This window comes from Sapajus apella, unplaced genomic scaffold, assembly GCF_009761245.1.
Source record: "Sapajus apella isolate SASKATOON/1434 unplaced genomic scaffold, GSC_monkey_1.0 scaffold83, whole genome shotgun sequence".
NCBI lineage: Eukaryota > Metazoa > Chordata > Mammalia > Primates > Cebidae > Sapajus > Sapajus apella.
In genome coordinates, this window is record NW_022437023.1 from 6,877,596 (window position 1) to 6,896,485 (window position 18,890).

Consider the following 18,890-nt stretch of genomic DNA (forward strand, 5'->3'; position numbering starts at 1 on the left):
TGTTATCCAATGGCTGAAAACCACTGGTTTCTATAGTGGATTTCGCCTCGTTTTTAGTCATTTAAAGCAGGAGGGTAAATCAGGTCCTTGTTGCTTTATCATGGCTACTGTAGGTGGCAGTCCCACTTTTCCGTATACAGGATGCTCTCAGTGCCTTTCCACAGGCTGCATGGAGAGACAATGAACTCCGGACTGAGAAATCCCAGATCTAGTCATGTACTGTCTCTGGGTTCCAATTTCTGTGCCAGTCTGCTATTGCTATAATTAATGCTATATAACAAACCACCCCAAACCTCAGTGGTTTACAACAAGCGTCACTTACTTTCATGCGAATAGGTCTTTGGGTGAGCCATAGTTCAGCTGATCTGGGCTGGGCTTGCCTGGGAAGCTCTGCTCCAGGATGTTGACTGGGCTCAGGTCTGCTCTCTGGATGTTCCAGGCTGAAGGGGCAGCAGCTACCCAGGGCATGTTCATCCCAAGAGAGATCACTGGAGCAAGAGGCAAGCCCAACCAGCCAAGCACAATTCAAGCCTGCCTGCATTACGTTGGCCAACATCACATTACTCAAAGTGGGCCATGACAAAGCTTTGGATGTATGATTCTATACAGGTGGTGGAGAATTAAAGCGACTTACTCAGTATACCACAGTTTCTCTATCTTCTTTCTAAAAATCCTTTTTAGCAAGATCTCAGCAAGGTACATTTTAACGTCCCTCCTCCCACCTCCCTCCAGCCCACTTCCTGTCAAGGGATTGGTAGAGCCAGTTGAATTCTAGCAGAGACTGGGCTGGAGTCACTGGCTATGCTGCTTTCCAGAAAACATTTTGGAAAACTTCATATTTTGGCTTACAGTGAACTCAGATACTTCTTGTCATCCATGGCTCCACTGAGCCCAGGTGGATTACTGGAAATTCTTTTCAAACAATGCATTGATTTCTCCCATATGCAGAGGTCAGTGAACTTTGGGCAAAGGTGCACTGCCATCAAGCACGAGTCCATACCAGAGGCCGGGCCTCTATTGGGACGGGACGTTTGGAGCAAGAGCCTCCTGGGCCAGTTGCTGCACACACTTTGCATATGGTCTGGACACCAGTGACCCAGATCCCAGGCTGTGTGTTTTTCTGTCTTCTTTATTTCCTTTCCCGTCTTAAGAGATTACCCCAGGAGGCTGGTTCACACCCTGCATGGGCTATGCCACACATCTCGGTCAATAAGGCCTTTGGATCCAGGAGATGATGTCTCAGTGGGAGATCTAATGTCGAAAGACTGGCACGGTGCTGTGGCTCATGTCTGCAATCCCAGCACTTTGGGAGGCCAAGGCGGGAGCGTTGCTCGAGGCCAGGAATTTGAGACCAGCCGGAGCCACTTAGTGAGACCCTGTCTCTACGAAAAAATTAAAAATGAGCTAGATGTGGTGGTGCATGTCTGTAGTCCTAGCTACTTTGAAGGCCAAGGTGAGAGGATCACGTGAGCCCAGGAGTTGCAGGCTACAGTGAGTTATGGCTGCGTCACTGCACCCCAACCTGTGTGACAAAGCGAGATCCCCATCTCAAAAAATAAATAAAAGAGGGCCGGGCGCGGTGGCTCAAGCCTGTAATCCCAGCACTGTGGGAGGCCGAGGCGGGTGGATCACAAGGTCAAGAGATCGAGACCATCCTGGTCAACATGGTGAAACCCCGTCTCTACTAAAAATACAAAAAATTAGCTGGGCATGGTGGCGTGTGCCTGTAATCCCAGCTACTCAGGAGGCTGAGGCAGGAGAATTGCCTGAACCCAGGAGGCGGAGGTTGCGGTGAGCCGAGATCGCGCCATTGCACTCCAGCCTGGGAAACAAGAGTGAAACTCCGTCTCAAAAAAAAAAAAAAAAAAAAAAAAAAGCAAGAAATAAAATAAAATAAAAACGTCAGTAGACGCTACCCAGCTCTAGAGGGCTGAAGGCACTAAGGCATGCCAGGAACACTGCTGCTGCTACATGGGGGACATGGCAAATGCCATGCCATCTTCAGGGCTCCTGAGAGAGGGAGTGTGTGTGTGTGCATTTACATGTGTGTCCCACGGACTCCTGGGGAAGCTTCTTGAATCAGAATTTGGTCTTCCTCTGGTTCTACAGACTTTACAGAGGGCTATGTTCCATTGAACTGTGAGGGCCAGGGGTGGACTAGAGATGGGGGCCCCTCCCCCAGTAGGATTCAATTAAAACCCCTGGGGAAGTCAGAGTGACGCAAGCCTGAGAAACACATCTGGGTTCTGGCTCCTCCACTCATGGACTGTTTACTGGCTGTCCACTCATGAACTGAGACTGTTTACTGAACAGCGACTGTGCCTGAGACCCAGCAATGAACAAGACAAACAGGTCCCTGTGGCATTGGAGCTCTTAGTATTATGGGGAGTTGCCTATTTTGTATTACAAAAATAGGCAAGTTTGGGAGGATAAAATGTCAGCTAGTGATGGAGAAAAAAAATGGTAACAGGATAGGGGATAAATAGGGGGTGACTCGAGACAGGGTGGTCAGCGGAAGCCCTCTGAAGAGGGGACATTTGTCACTAACTAGCATAGAAGAGCATGCTGAGTCTCCCCTTCACCCTAGTCTTCTTTATTTTTTGAGACGGAGTTTTGTTCTTCTTGCCCAGGATGCAGTGCAATGGTGTGATCTCAGCTCACTGCAGCCTCTGCCTCCCAGGTTCAAGCCATCCTCCTGCCTCAGCCTCCTGGGTAGCTGGGATTATAGGCATGTGCCACTATGCCAAGCTAATTTTGTATTTTTAGTAGAAATGGGGTTTCTTCATTTTGGTCAGACCGGTCTCAAACTCCTGACCTCAGGTGATCCGTCTGCCTCGGCCTCCCAAAGAGCTGGGATTACAGGCGTGAGCCACCACACCCAGCCACTCTAGTCTTCTGATTACATAAACTAGAGGTGTGTATTAGAGGAGCTCGATGAGCCTGCCTAGCTCAGAAATGTCATGGTTTTATCTTCTCCTGCATGATCCTTTTACCCCGTCCTATAAAAGGAAAACGAAAATCAAGCCCATTATACTATATTACCTCTCTGCTCCCCATCCAGGGTCACTAGCTCCTATATTTACCCGACAGAGGTACAGGAGCAGTGGACAAGCACTTTCATTCAGCTAGTTTCATTTCCAGGTGCCACCCCTGCTCATCTCCACTGCCTCTCCCTGGCTGCGGCTGGGTTGGAACCCCCTGACCCAGGAGACAGTTCTTCAAGAAACTCCTTGAGGGCCGCCCACTTTCCCTCGGCTCTGTCATGGAGAGGGCCCGGGGAGACAAGAACCCCAGGCAGTGACGTTTTTCCCTGTGGAAGTGGGGAGTGTCTGCCTAAATCCTGCAAAGCCCCAAGTGGTGGGGTGAAGGCTGCAAGGCCCAAGGTACCCACGGTGCCCTCTCTTTAGGTCTCAGCAGAGCCTTCAGGAGCTGCCCGCTGTTCTCTGGGTGCTATGATGTCCTTAGACTCTGCAGGGTGGGTGGCTCCCTGGAGACACAGCTGTTCAGGCACTGCCTCCAGGTCATCCTGGCCAAGAAGCTGATGGTGGAAGATGTGGTCTGGGAGATCAGGATTGGCCTTCCAGATGCCCTACATTTCACTGCCTTGCCTGTGGCTTGGACATCCTGCCCGGGCCTGTCACAGCCATTTCTGGGCTTTTAAGCCAGACATGGGACATGGGAGAGGGCTGGCAATCACTAAAAATAACCGATTATTATTCCCCCCACCATCCACCAGTGTGAGCTTCCCCTGACATCATATTATGATGGTGCTATTTTACATTCTCAAAAGTTTATAATGATCTGCATGTAACATCACTACAACAGTGAGCTGAAGCCCTCGCCTTGCCCCTAGCACTCTGGCATTGCCTGGCCCTGCCAGCAGCTCCAGCAACCACAGGAAGGATGTCATGGTCAGCCCCAGCCCTCCAGGACAGCATCCTTAAAGAAACACAGCCCAATCCATGGGAACCCAAGTCACTAGTTGCTCCCAGCAGCTCATAGATCATTTCTGAAGCCAGAGCAAGTGACGGGTGCTGCCTTCATCTGTACTTCATCCTTGCATGGCTGGATACTTCCTGGAAATTCAATTGTTTCCCAAACCTGAAAGGGAGACAAGATGCTTTGGGTTAGGCTATGCATGCTGACTCTGACTTTTCCCAGGATTGAATGGGGATGAAGGGAGGCCACCAGCCACTTCCCCTGGATCTTGGGCACTGCAGCTGTGTCTTGCCTCCCAGGAGCTGCATTTACACCCCAGCCTCTGGAGCTCTGGAGGGAGGGGTCCCTTTGCCCTTTGTAGAAGTTCCACCTCTCTGAGCTGAGACTGATGCCTGTTTTCCTACTCCACGGTTTTCTTTCTTTTTTTTTTTCTTTTTTTTGAGATGGAGTCTCCATCTGTTGCCCAGACTGGAGTGCAGTGGCACAATCTCGGCTCATTGCAACTTCCACCTCCTGGGTTCAAGTGATTCTCCTGTGTCAGCCTCCCAAGTATCTGGAATTACAGGCACCTGCCACCATGCCTGGCTAATTTTTGTATTTTTAGTAGGGATGGGGTTTCAACATGTTGGCCAGGCTGGTCTCAAACTCCTGAGCTCAAGCGATCCAACCACCTTGGCTTCCCAAAGTGCTGGGATTACACCACCATACCCAGCCAACCCCACATCCTACCTACTCCTCGGAGAGATTTTCTCCTCGCTTTTTGCTCCAGATATTAATTATACTTCAGGATGGCTCCTCCTGACCACATGGCCCCAATCCTGTCACCTCCTATGGCTGGGCATAAAGAAGGTTCTCTGGATTGAGAACCCATGAGTTTTAGCCAGGACAGTCCCCAAATCACGGTGTGACTTTGGACAAGTCACATCAGTTCTCTGGGCCTCACATTTCTCCTTGCTAGAGCAGATGGGATACCTAGAAAAAGCAAGGTGGCTTCTTGATTCGCAAAGTTCTGCCCATGGACCAGCAGTGCTGGTATTTCTAGGAAGCTTAAGAAACGCAGAGTTTAAGGCATGCTCCACCGTGGACTTACGGGATCAGAATCTATATTTTGACAAGCCTGTCGATTCATTAGCACGTTAAAGTATAAGAACTGGTAAGACGGATATGCAGTTATTTTGCTTAGAGCTTGGCTAATTTAATAAGAGCAAGAGAGAATTTATGAGATTCTTGGATGAAGTAATACAATGTTTAAAAAAATTACAGTGGACAGAGAGACTGAGGGGTGAGACTGGTCAGGGAACGGGTGAGCAGGCAGCTGCAGCCATCTAGATGTGGCCACAGGAACCTGGTAGTGGGAGAAGAGTGTGGGCTTGGTTGGCTTGATATTGCGGAGGAAGATGACATCATTCTCGGTGACACACTGAATGTTGAGTTCGTGCAAAGAGATTGGAAATAATTCAAGGCTGTGAGCCCTTGGTCCTTCAGTTCTAATTCTGTATGCAAGACCTCTGGCTGGCCTTGGTTTTTTTTTAATGGAGTTTTCCTCTGCCTCCCAGGCTGCAATGCAGTAGTGAGATCTCAGCTCACTGCTCCCTCCACCTTCCAGGTTCAAGTGAGTCTCCTGCCTCATCCTCCAGAGTAGCTGAGATTACAGGAGCTTGTCACTATGCCTGGCTAATTTTTGTATTTTCTTTTTAGTAGAGATGGAGTTTCACCATGTTGGCCAGGCTGGTCTTGAACTCCTGACCTCAAGTGATTTGCCTGCCTTGGCCTCCCTAAGTACTGGGATTACAGGCATGAGCCATGATGCCCAGCAGACCTTGCTGTTTAATTAAACAAATACGGTCCTTATTTTTAAAACATTCTGACCTGTCTGAATTGAATCTTAAAACAGGAAGTAAGAAGACAAGGTACACCAGAGCCCATGATGGAGTCCAGTCACTCTGGACTCGTGATTCCCAGCTCTGCTACACAGTGGAAATCCCTGGACCCTCTCTAGAAATCCTGGTGCCCAGACCACAGCCCAGAACCATTAAGTCAGGATCGCTGGGGTGGGTCCAGGTGATTCTGATGCCTGGCCAGGTCTGAGACTTGCTGCTTTTGTCTCTCTAGTACAAGAACCCGCAGGGCAAGAGCTGGGGGCCTGTGGGCATGTGGCTGCTGACGAGCTCTGGGGTCTGAAGTTCCTGCTGCATTGCTGATGTGCAGCCTGGGCCAGGATTGTGAAAGCTGCTGGTGGTGAGGAGCACGGAGTCTCAGCCATCTCCCACCCAGGATGGTCTCTGAGCCCCTCACACACTTGCATGCAGTAATGATGGGGGTGGGTGGGGTGGGGCCTAGGAAGAAATGCTACAGAATAGGGCTGAGAGAGCGCTCTGCTCCAAGACATAGCTCCTCACACGCACAGACCTCAACACAAAAGGCACCATTTCCAGCTCATTCACTTACGGCCCCAGTTAAGTGATGAAGCTCTGTCTATACTGGGATTTTGATTACTATGGGCTCCCAGAATGGAAGGCACGGTACAGATATGCCATTAAAAAAAAATCACCCCTCATGGTGTTGGGTGAGCTCTCACCACAGAGGCCACTTCCCTGCTAATAATCCCTTGGTGCCTGGGCATGGATGAGGGGCTTTAATGGATATTATCTGGGAAGGATCAAGCCTGGGCAAGGGTGGGGTTTGTACATGACAGATAGTGAGAGGGAGGCTCAGGGAGGTGACCTGTCCAACGTCATACAGAACTGAGACGGCCTTGGAATTCTGGCCGTTTCCCTCCCAGTTCGGGGGTCTTTCTCTTTCCCCGGGAGAGTTTCTGAACACAGAAGAGAGCTGGAGAGTTTCTCCCAGCGGGGCTGGAGGGGCTGGGAGAGGCAGGACCTCTTCCTAACACCTGTTGGAGAAGACAGACTCATGGCTATGAGGGTCACACCAAGGTTCCTTTCCGGATGGAAATACTTCCAAACTTAGGGATTAAGCAAGATTAAACACAAAAAGGCCCTCTAGAAAGGGGTTAACTTTATTTCTTCAGACGTAAAAACTGTCCTTCGCAGTTGGAAACGGCAGAGCTGACTCCATAGATGACTGATGCCCCTTACGGGGGTTATATACCTGTTCACACGTGCCCCTGGCAGGGATTTAAACGTTCCACGCTGTTCCACAAACCCTAAATCAAGTAGATTCATCCTGGCCCCTGGTGAAGTCTTAAGAGGTGGCGAGGCTTATGTTAAATTGCCCTCTCTGGGCTCCTGCTCCCGAGCCGACAGCCACAAATTCCCCTTAATGAGCACTCCTGAAGAAGCCAAGGCAACGCTGTGCGCTAAATTAAGATTCGAGAGCCCAGGCAGGGAGAGGGAGGTGTTTGCTTTGGCTGGGAAGGTGCCTGGGCCCCAGCCTGCGTGTTTGCCTGGGTGGCCTGATAAGCGTGCTGAATATTAAGTGCTGCATGGTGGGACCAGAACCATCTGCTGTATGTCCCCAGAGGTCACACCTGCTGGTCCTTTTGGGCCTGGTGGCAGAGGGACCCCGAGTCAACCTGTCTTTGGCTTCCTTTGTGGCCCCGTGGTCACTGAAAAGCCAGAGTTAATAGTCTTCCTTTCAGAATGAAAACGGAGCCGTGGAAGTTTCATTTGCTTTGATGAATTACTCCCAGGCTGCTGTTTGTTTGCAGAGCGAAGCTCCCCGGCTGCAGGGCGGTTAGAGGCTGCGGTCACTCTCCTCCTGTCACTGCTGGTTCCTGTTCCTGAGGCTGCGAGAACTCCTGACAGCACAGTGGGCATATCTTGGTCGTTGCAGCTTTTCAAGACAGTTTGGCCCAGTGGGGAGACAGCGGAAAACCTCGGTTACGCTGGCTCTGACATTTATCAGCTGTGTAACCTTGGGCAAGTGATTCAACCTCTGTGTGCCTCAGTTTCCTCACCTGTCACCAGGGGGATCGTAATCTTGGCGCTGTGTGCCTTACAGGAGTGCTAAGAGCATCAAAGGAACGAATAGAAATGAAAGCATTTATAACTAGTAATTTGCCATACATATTTTAATAAAAGTGCCCTTTTATTAAAATAAACAAGTGCCCTTCAATCCAGCTCTCTGCACTGCCTGGGACGGTGTTAGCAGGAGAACGCCACTCTGACAGGGACCTGGACTTCTGCCTCTTCTGTTCGGAGAGAGTTGGATGATCACAGCTCTCTTATATGCAGAAAAGCTTAGTGAACTGAACATAAAGATATTGCTTGCTTGCAGGTTTTTGAGGGGAGGAATGATGGTTGGTTTCTTTGGATTTGTTACGGGGAAAGGGACAGCCTAGCTCCAAAGGATATCCTGCGTATCTAAGCCCTCCTCCACTTATGCCCCGGCACCGTCCCCCCTACTTTCTCAAGGAAGTTTTTCCTGCAGCTCTGCCCCCCTCTCCCACCGCAGCATCAATTTCCCTCTCTTTGTATGTTTCAGCACGTGAGCATGTCTTAACAGGACCCCTGTAGAACACACAAAGCATCCCTTGGGCTCCTGTTTCCCTTAGCTCCAGCCCCAGTTCTCTGCTCCTGTCACAGCTCAACCCCCTGGAGGAGCTGTGCCTGCTCACTGCCTCAGCTTCTTTCCCTTCCATCCTCCTCCTGGCCACTTCGTCCCCTGCCTAAATGGCGCTTGTCCAAGGCCACCCTGACATGCAAAGTGGCCAGTGGTCAGCATTCCATCCTGCCACACAGCCTCTCAGCAGCACTGGACTCTACTGGCCTGTGTCTCCTTGGAGCTTGCAGTTCTCCAGCTTGTGCCTGAGGCCATACCCACTCATCTGCTGGTCCTTCTCGCGCCCTGGTGGTGCCTTCTTAGCGTCTCAGATTCCTCTCTCTGTCTGAAACGGTTGGAGAGCCCCAGGGGGCTGTTCTCAGCAACTGGAATACCCCCATCTCTGCTCTTCAGAGGACTCTGCACTCCGTCCTGTGGCTTCAGACACCATCCAGACGTGACGGCTTGCATATTTCTTTTTCTAGCTCAGACTTTCTGAGTTCCACTCACGCTCAGCTGTCCACTCAACACCTCCTCTTGGATGTCAGATGTCATCTGAAACTTCAAATGGGGCAGCCAGAACTCTCCATCCCTCCAGCTCCTTGCCTTTGACAGCCAGGCCGCCCTGCCTTTCTCATTTCAGTAAATGGTGCTGCCATTCTCTTAGCTGCTCAGATCAAAAGCCCAGGCGCGCCGACTCTCCTCTTCCTCTTGCGTCTCACATTCAGTCTGCTGGTGAGTCCAGGCCATTCTCACCCCTTGCTGGCACTTTCATGGCAGCCTGGTAACTGGTCTGCTCTTGGCCTCTGCACTCTACACTACATATGACAGACAAAGTGAGCTTTTTAAAGCACCAATCACATCGTACCACTCCATGGTTAAAATTCTTCAGTGCATTTTCACCGTACCCAGGATAAAATCCAAATCTCGTTCCCTTATGCATAAGGCTGGCGTGACCTGGCCTTTGTGCTCTTGCTTCCTGCCCTCCAGCCACTCTGGCCTCCTTCCCACCCCGTGGCCAAACAAAGCTCCTTCCCCTTCAGGCTTTTTGCTTTCTGCTCTGTCTGCTAGCACTGTGCATTCCCAGAACGTGGCGGGGCTGCTCTGTTCTCATGATGCAGCTGCCAGTTTAAAGTTCTCTTCTCCAGAGAGGCCTCCCCCACCTACCCAGCTAAAAGCAGTGTTCCCAGTTACTGTCTACATTACATAGTTTAGCTATTTCATAGCACTGATTAGTCCCTCACATGACCTTACTCGTTGATGTGTTCATTGTCTGTCTCCTTCCTCTCCCCAGACTGTCAGTTTCTCACGTGCTGGGCTACGCCTTGCTCTCTGCTGCAGCCCAAGCACCGGTAGTCGTGCCTGGCCTAAGAAGGCACCCAATGCATACAGTGTTTGCTTACTGATCAGCTGTTCATTTCTGTTCAGTGCCTGATACATTTCATCAGAGTATTTGGGGTATAGATGGGGCTCTGGAGATAACCGAATCCAGTTTTCTTGTTTAGACAAGGAAACTGAGATGAGAGAGAGTTAAGCTATCACAGCAGAGCGGGGCTGTCGCCAGCCTAAGAAAGGACCTGACAGTTTTTAGTCCTGGTGGGGGAGAGAGGACAGTGAGAGGCTGGTGGCCTAGTGAAGCGAGGACAGCAGGACCAAGGACGGCTCTCAGTGGCAGTACTCCATCCATGCATAAGCCTCTTCCTGCCCAAACAGCACACAGTTGGTGGAGAAGCTGAGTGCAGGCCCCAGAGGGCAGGCATCAGTCATTATACAGACATCCAATCTGCTGGACCATACCGCCATGGAGGGGCGCCTTTCTGGCAATGTGGAGGCAACGTTAAGCCTGCCTAATAGCCTTTGGGCTATCGGGAAGAGGCTAAGACACAACACAGGCCTGCATAAGGGGCCCTGGGGCTTGTCCTGTGGTGTGTAGGGATGGAAGGCAGAAAGAGAAAAGGCCCATCCACAGCAGGCGGGAGACGGGCAGCTGCCAAGAGGATGGGCCGGGGTGGGGGCAGTGACGAGGCCGGGAAGGGCCTTCTTCTCTTCCTACTGTCTGACACACCGCACATACCTCCTCTGTGATTATTATGGCGTCTTCAGGTCTGGGCCTTCAAGTGGTGTTTACACTCACAGCTCTTGGGCAAGAACACACTCTAACAGGGAAGTGAGACTTTAAGCCACGGGTTCAGCAAGTTACCCAACCATCACTCAGCCCCTTCCTGTTTGTAGAAGGCTGAGCAGAGGAGACAGCTGGCTTTGGGGACAGAGAACAAAGGAGCTGAAGATCTGGAACAGAGAGAAAGAGAGAGCGCTCGAGCTCTTCCGAGAGGGGCAGGAGCGCCTGGGCCGCCCACCGCCTTGGGCCTGTCTTGGTCTTTCTGACGCTGCCCCCTGGGGCTTTCTCAAGAAGGAATCAGAGGCCGGGCACATGTGAGTGACTGGTAGCCAGTACTGTGGCTTCAGCAACATTCAGGAAACTCCCTGCTTCCTTCCACCTCACTGTGTGCTCCCCACAAGTGTTGGTGACCTGCGGCCCTGAAGGAGCCACCGAAGGAGGTGCACTTACATTTCTTCTGCAGAATGCTCTGTCTGGCCTTGATGAAGGCCAGGATGTCCGAGTCTGTCTGGCTGTCTCCGGTGAGAGGGATGGACAACACTGGCCTCTCAGGGATGCTGGGGGCAACCACACGTCACATTTTACTACACCTTACAACTGGACCCAGCTCTTACCTTTCCAAAATGCTTTCCGATTTCTGGTGACTGATCTCACCCAGAAAGCTGCATGACACAGCTGGGCTGCTTCTCACTCACTCCTGCCTTCTCTGTGTGGCAGCCACACTAAACCTCTTGTCATGCAAATTGGGTCAGGCACTGCCTGCCATAGACCCTGATACGATGTGGCTGTGTCCTCACCCAGATCTCATCTTGAATTATAGCTCCCATAATTTCCACGTGTTGTGGGAGGGACCTGGTGGCAGGTAATTACATCGTGGAGACAGTTTCCCCCATACTGTTTCGGTGGTTGAATAAGTCTCATGAGAGCTGATGGTTTCCTAAGAGGTTTCCCCTTTCACTTGGCTTTCATTCTCTCTTGCCTGCTGCCATGTAAGATGTGCCTTTCGCCATGATTGTGAGGCCTCCCCAGCCACGTGAACTGTGAGTCCATTAAACCTCTTTTTCTTTATAAATTACCAGCCTTGGGTATCAGACTGGCAATTTATCAGCAGTGTGAAAACAGACTAATACAGACTCTTTAGTGGCTTTTCATCACTCATGGAATAAAGCTCAGACTCTGTCCCATGACCTACCAGGCTGTGTGTGATATGACCCCGGGTCAGTAGCTCCAGCTGCCCCCTCCTCTTTCAGTGACTTGCACTTACCAAGTCACTTCCAGCCTCAGGGCCTTTGCTCTGATGCTGCTTCTCCCTGGACTACCGTCTCCACCAACCGTCCCATGGTGGCTGCGCTTTCTCTCACTGCCTTCTCCATCCCCTCACCACCATCCCTCCTGTCCTCCCAACCCCAATTTACCCAAACCAGCCCCCCTTGACCTGGGGACCATCAACTTCTGCACCCAGCTTAGATGTCATATCCTTCACAGTCTCCTCAGAGCACCCAGCACCCCCATTCCCTATGTGGCTTAGCTACTTGCCCTCCAGGCAGAGATTACTATTCTCCTGTCTCTCCTTAAAAACAGAACCATATTTAGCTAAGTTGCCACAACTAAAAAGACTACTTTTCCCAGCCTCCTTTGCCGTGATATGTGGTCAGGTGACCAGGTGCTGGCCAATGAGATTTGTAAGTAGAAATGTTGTGTTGGAATCTCCTTAGAATGGGAGAGCTGCTTGTGCCCTCCCATCCCCTTTTTAATTCAGCTTCTTCATATAGCATTCCCCTTCAGCAAACTCAGAGCAGCACACTTGCCTGGCCTTGCCAGCCTTCCATCCATCCTCAGCCCTGTGCCTCTGCACAGCAGGAGGCCGTAGCCATTTCCTTAGAAGGCAATGAGGACGGTATGTGACAAGGGACTGGACATTCCCACAGGTAGTTTTGGGTGTTGGCTTTCCAACTGCAGCCAGCTGGAAGCACTAAAGCAGTGTCCAGGCAGGCAAGGCAGTGGCTGTGCTGGTGAAGGAGGTTGAGCAGCCATTCTAGTCGGAGGATACAAGCGCCCATGTGCTGATCAACTCTGCTAAGCCTGGAAGCAAATGCTGCTGAGCCTTGAGGCCAGCTTGTCAGCTTCATGTTCTGCTCTGTGGTAGGGCTGCCCTGGGCTGGCTCGTTCCCTTTCTGGCCACCAGGTACCTCTATTCACAAGGAGATATGAAGCAACTCTGTCCACATAGGGCCCTGGTGACTGTGAGAGAAAACCTCCCAGCTTTGATGGCCTGTGTGAGAGATTCCAGGGGATTCCCAGGCGGCCAGGGCAGAGACCAGACCTGGGCTCTGTATGTGTGGCTACTGGACAAGGGGCTTCTTCAGAAAGTAGACTGGAGGTGGAGGCCCACTCCGCCCACTGCAGGGGCTGTCACCGGCGTAACAGAAGGTCACAGACCTGTCTTCCAGGGGGGTGCTGATGCTGCTCTGTTTCTGGCTGTGTGGACTACGGCAAGGCGAGGGCAGGATTTTTCTGGCATTCACATCACTGCAAAACACAAACCAACAGAAGCAAAAGGAATGGGTGCAGGTTTACAGAAGAGAAATTCAGGGTTTATATCTAAGAGCTGTTATGGACTGAATGTGTCCTCTCAAAATCAATGCATTGACACCTGATCCCCAATGTGACGGCATTGGGCAGTGGGCCTTTGGGAGGTGATTAGATTTAGATGAGGTCCTGAGGATGGGGCTCCCATACTGGGATTAGTGTCCTTATAGGTGTAAGAAGAGGATGAGAAACTATAGTCCATTCTCATTCTCTCTCTCTGTCTGTCTCTCTCTGCCATGTGAGCACACAGCAAGAAGGAGGTGCCCGCAAGCAAGGAAGGAAGCCCTCAGCAGGAACTGAATCTGCTGTGTTAAGAACTGGAGTTTTGTGTCCCTAGAAGTTCATGTGCTGAACCTAATCTCCAATGTAATGGTAGTGGTAGAGGTGGAGCCTTTGGGAGGTGATGAGGCCATGAAGTCCGAAAGCCCATGAATGGGATTACAGTCCTTATAAAAGAGACATTGGAGAGCTCCCTTGCCCCTTCCACCATGTGAGGATGCATTGAGAAGACAGCTGTCTATGAACGAGGAAGGGGGGTCCTCACCAGGCATCGAATCTGCCAGCGCCTTGACCTTGGACTTCCCAGCCTCCAGAACTGTGAAAAATAAACGTATGTCATTTGAGCCACTCAAAATACTACAGCATTTTGTTACAGCAGGCTGAGTAGGCTAAGACGAGCTAAGAATCCTGTCTTGGATGGTTTACACAGTAATTTTCATTGTTAGAGCATGCATGTGTTGGCTCCAGAAGCTGAATGACAAACAGTGGTCACAACTGTCATTGATAGACATGCCAGGCTCCATGAAAGTGTTTCTGCAAACATCATGCCAAGTAGTCCTCTCAATGACCTAAGAGGCAGATGTCATCATCTCCATCTTACAGGTGAGAAAAGTGAAGCTTAGAGAGGTTGAAGAAATTCTTAAAGTTATCCAGCTGGTAAGTAGCAGAATCTGGAGCTATTCCAGACTCTTTGATGCTTCAGAACCTGTGCTCTCAGCCACAGTGCTTTCTAACTGGGCTTGACTCTGTGGGATTCTGGGAAACACATACTGACCTACCCCTGACTATGCTGCCTGCCACTGGGTGCCATTCGTACTCCCTGAGTGAGGAGTCAGATCCGACAGCTCACCAGATGCAGCTGTGCCTGCTCACCTAGGCTGCTGACATGTGTGCCTTGCCTCAGATTCCTGGGCAAGTGCAGTGGAACCCAGAAGCCTCTCTTGGGAGGTGAAGAGGCACATGGACACGGCTGGTGGGAGGCCAGGGTACTCCACATGCCCGTGGTGACAAGGTCTCTACTCTAAGTTGTAAGTGCTCAGTGCTGTAAGGAGATCTTCCTTGTTTCCTGCCTGGAGACAATATCAGAGCTGGAAGAGGCCTAAGAAGTCGCCTCGTTACGACCCTCTTTGTTTTTTTTTTTTTTTTGAGATGGAGTTTCACTCTTGTTGCCCAGGCTGGAGTGCAATGGTGCAATCTGGGCTCACTGCAACCTCCGCTTCCCAGGTTCAAGTGATTCTCCTGCCTCAGCCTCCTGAGTAGCTGGGATTACAGGCATGCCCCGCCACACCCAGCTAGTTTTGTATTTTTAGTACAGACAGGGTTTCTCCATGTTGGTCAAGCTAGTCTGCCCAGCTTGGCCTCCCAAAGTGCTGGAATTACAGGCATAATTCCCATGCCCGGCCTCAACCCTCCTTTTACGCTCCGGGGACTCCTGGGCTGAGAGGCAGGCTAGGGTTAGAGACAGATGATCTGGCTCCACCAAGTCTGCATCTTCTGCCCAAGGCACTCCACCCACCAGAGAAGCCCATGTATCACCCATGAGTACGGCCCCTTCCCTAGCCCTAGCCTCCACCTGCCCATCTCAGCCAATGGCAGGGCTTCTTCCACGGGTCATGACAGTGGTCAAACAAACAGGAAAAGACATCAGAGCCTGGGGTAGCCCCCCTTAACTCCCAATGTCCATTTCCTAGCAGTAGACTCTCCTCGAGGTGCCCTCCGCGGTGGGAGAGCAGAGATCTCTGTCCTGGGTTTGGTGAGGACTGCTGTAGGACCAGAGGTAGCCACAAGGTGGCAGGGTCTGCACACTTTTCTTTGGAGAACAGTGACCGATTCTCAAAGCTCCTGCTGAGTGGCTCCTGGGGCAGCCTGGAGAAGGGAAGGAGAGAGGGCTTTCCATCCTGCAAGTGGTTTCCTTACAACGGGTCAAGGTCAGTTTGAAAGCTGTAGCAAGTTTGCAAGACCAAGTCACTGGCACAAAAATGGCTCATTCCTCAATGGCTTCCCAGTGGAGCCTTGGCTCAGGCTCCAGGGAGAGTTCACAGGTGCCAAGCCGTTGAAAGTTGGGAGGGGGTGAAAGAGGATGGGAGAGGTGGATGGGGCAGGGTAGAGGGGCACAATCACACCGTGACCGGTGGAGGCATCCAGTACCCTTTGTGGCGGCCCGGCTGACCCGCCTGTCCCCTCAACAGCTCATGCAGGAGGACAGTGCAATGGAAGGCTGGGGGCTCCCAAGGGAAATGACTCCTCAAATCCCTAAGCTGCTCAAGTGTCCTGTCCCTGGATGCCACAGCTTGGTTTCTGTAATTCTGGGGATGGTGCCATAAATGACCTCTGCCCTCTCCCTTTGCCCAACCAAAGGCACTCAGTCTTTGACAGAGTTCATTTCTCATGTTGATGTCCCTCTGGAGAGAGAACATGCCAGCCATCAGAATGAATTATCTTTCTTAATAAGGATTAATAAGCCATATTAATAATAATTAGGCCTCCTGTGTTGCCAGTCAGAGTGTTTAGTGGAGTCAGCTTCCAGGACCTGAGCATCCCTGGCGAAGTGATGAATCAGGTTTCTTTCAGAACGTGATGAGCAGAGGACCAGTGCCCCACCCCCCAGCTCCCCACCTGCAGCAATTCCACAAGAGTAGCCACTCAGGAGCTCATGCAGCAACAGCCGCTGGGCCCTCGCTCTCTCACCCCAGCAGCTCTGACCCGGCACTAGAACATTTATCTGCTCACAGAGGGATGGTGTCGGAGGGACCCTTGCACATCTTACAGACGAGGCAAGAAAATCCCGAAGTGGGGAGCTGGCTTGCCCAAGGGTGTGCTGCTTGGGAGGGCCATGACTTGGATTCACGTGATTCAAATCTCAATGGAGGGAGATTTGGAGGTGGTCGACAATGATGTGACACACACCTTTAAAGTGCAAGGTTCTTGACTGCAGGGTTAAGGGTCTCTAGGCAAGCGCATTCAGGGATCATCTTAAGTTGGAATACTTAAGGAACGTCCAGGAATGACCAAGGCCAAGACAGGGTGGAAGGGGCACTATTCTGATGGGTGGCATAGCAAACAGTCCCTGGGAGGCTTTGCCCAGGGGCTACTCCTTACACCTATTCCACCATGCATTCTCTCGGAGATGTCAGCAGATGAGGGCTGGCAGTGGCACGGGTGAACGAACAAGCAGTAGAGAGACAGTCCTGGCTGAAAGGGAGTGCGACAAAGGGAAATAAGCAGAGAAGAGGAAGAAAAAGAGGCAGGAATAGAGAGAGGCTGAGCCATCAGTGGAGAGCTGGATGGGAGAAGAGGGGAGTGGAGGAGGGAGGGAGGCAGGAATAGGGCGGGGGAGCAGTGGCTGGAACGAAGGAAGGCACCAGCATGGAGTGTGAAGGTCTGGGTTTAATCGTGGTTCTTTATGTTATTCACTACGGTTAAAGCATCTTATTCCCTTTCGGGGCTTCAGCGTCCTCATTTACAGAATGTAGAGACTGAACTCAGGGGTCCTCAGCTGAAATGGTGACGGCCAGTAACAGGGAATTCTGGGTTTCCAGACTTTAGAAGGTTGGCCTTTTAGGAAAACACAGTTTTGTCCTTTAAAAATCCTGGCCTCGGGCCGGGCGCGGTGGCTCAAGCCTGTAATCCCAGCACTTTGGGAGGCCGAGGCAGGTGGATCACGAGGTCAAGAGATCGAGACCATCCTGGTCAACACGGTGAAACCCCGTCTCTACTAAAAATACAAAAAAGAAAAAAAATTAGCTGGGCATGGTGGCGTGTGCCTGTAATCCCAGCTACTCAGGAGGCTGAAGCAGGAGAATTGCCTGAACCCAGGAGGCGGAGGTTGCGGTGAGCCGAGATCGCGCCATTGCACTCCAATCTGGGTAACAAGAGCGAAACTCCGTCCCAAAAAAAAAAAAAAAAAAAATCCTGGCCTCTTGGGAAAATCAGACGATGTGGATACACTGGAAGAGCGGATACCCCAGGCAGGGGGATCTGGTGGTGGGAAGCACATAGAGAAAGCACTTTGTACAAAATATTACAAAATGTGGGCTGGCAAATGCCAACTCCTGCTAGGTAACATAATGGACATGTGTCCCTAAAAGGCAGTCATGGATCCTAAACAAAAGAGCTGTGAGGAGTGAGGGGCGCTCACGACTCTGACAGGCCTGGGTTTGAGTCCACCACTGATGAGCTGCTGACCCTGGGCCAGCTACTTAATCTCTCTGAGCCTGCGTTTTTTCACTTGTAAAGTGGGAGACAGTGATAACATGCACACTGCTCGTGCGTTTTGCACCTGGCCCATGAGGGCCCTCTACAGAGGCTAGGGGATAATATTACTGTCAGAGAAGAAAGCCAATGCTGTCTCCGTTGGGAACGTAAGAGTGCCAACAGCGAATCCTCCATGTGGGATGTTCACAGAGAATGTCTAAGATGCCGTGATGACCTGAGAAAGGGTTCCCTACCTGCCTCACCCCGGCACAGTTCTGTGGGCCCTTTGCCACCAGCATCTAAAGCAAACGGCAAGGATGTCTTTGTCAGAGCAGAGCGTCTAGAGCTTCTCCTTCCCAATCTCTGGCAGGGTTACTTTTCCTCTCACCTGCCTAGCTTGACTGTCCCATCCACAACCCTGGCACTGCAGCTACTGTTGGAGGAGGAAATATGGGGGAGCCGGCCACTCGAGTTGAGGTATCTTAACAGACACAGTTCAGGACACTCAATGATCTCTGCTGAGGAATCAGAGCAACCAACCACAGCACCAGTGGCCACCACAGGTGACAGTGCTGAACAGCACTCCAGGGCTGCCTGAGAACCATATTCCCCAAGACCCTCTTGCCAGCAGTCACTGAAGGGGTTTGGGGTGGGGTAGGGGTTCTGAGAGAGGGATTTTGGGAAGAGCTCCTGTGGGTGATCTGATGCACATGTTTGAAATTCAAGGTTCTGAACATGAGAATTAAGCGTTTTTTTTTTGTTTGTTTTTTTGTTTTTTGTTTTTTTGTTTTTTTGCAAGCATAGTATATTTCTTTTCTTTCTTTCTTTCTTTTTTTTTTTTTTTTATTATGAGACAGGGTCTTACTCTGTCACCCAGACCGGAGTTTAGTGGTACATATCTTGGCTTAATGCAGCCTTGACCTTCTGGGCTCAAAAGAACCTCCCATTTCAGCTTCCTGAGTAGCTGGGACTACAGGCATGTGCCACCATGCCCAGCTACAGATTTGTGGGGAGGGAAGGATGTTTTTCATGTTTTTTGTAGAGACAGGATTTCACCTTGTTGCCTAGACTGGTCTTGAACTCCTGGCTCAAGTCTTCCACCTGCCTTAGCTTCCCAAAGTGCTGGGATAACAGTCATAAACCACTGTGCCTGGCCAAGCATAGTATATTTCTACCTTTCATCTATCGGGCCCTTTGCTGACACTCCTGGCCATCTTACACACACACACACACACACACACACACACACACACACACACACACACAC

At 51.1% G+C, this 18,890-nt stretch overlaps 1 protein-coding gene across 5 annotated transcripts in view; it reads right to left on the minus strand.

Moving 5' to 3' along the window:
• Positions 1-3,730: 3,730 nt before the first annotated feature.
• KIF6 (kinesin family member 6) overlaps positions 3,731-18,890 on the minus strand; it is a 390,985-nt gene continuing 375,825 nt past the window's right edge. Inside the window, exons 20-23 of one of the 5 annotated variants that reach the window (XM_032253629.1) lie at positions 13,695-13,745; positions 13,001-13,090; positions 11,012-11,118; positions 3,731-4,101 (exon numbers count right to left, since the gene is read on the minus strand). In XM_032253629.1, coding sequence (XP_032109520.1) covers positions 4,085-4,101; positions 11,012-11,118; positions 13,001-13,090; positions 13,695-13,745 — 265 coding nt within the window. In that variant the 3' untranslated portion in view covers positions 3,731-4,084. Of the gene's footprint in view, positions 4,102-5,704; positions 11,119-13,000; positions 13,091-13,694; positions 13,746-18,890 lie in introns of those variants that run through there. The other 4 variants (XM_032253627.1, XM_032253630.1, XM_032253626.1 and 1 more) reach the window with 4 other exon arrangements.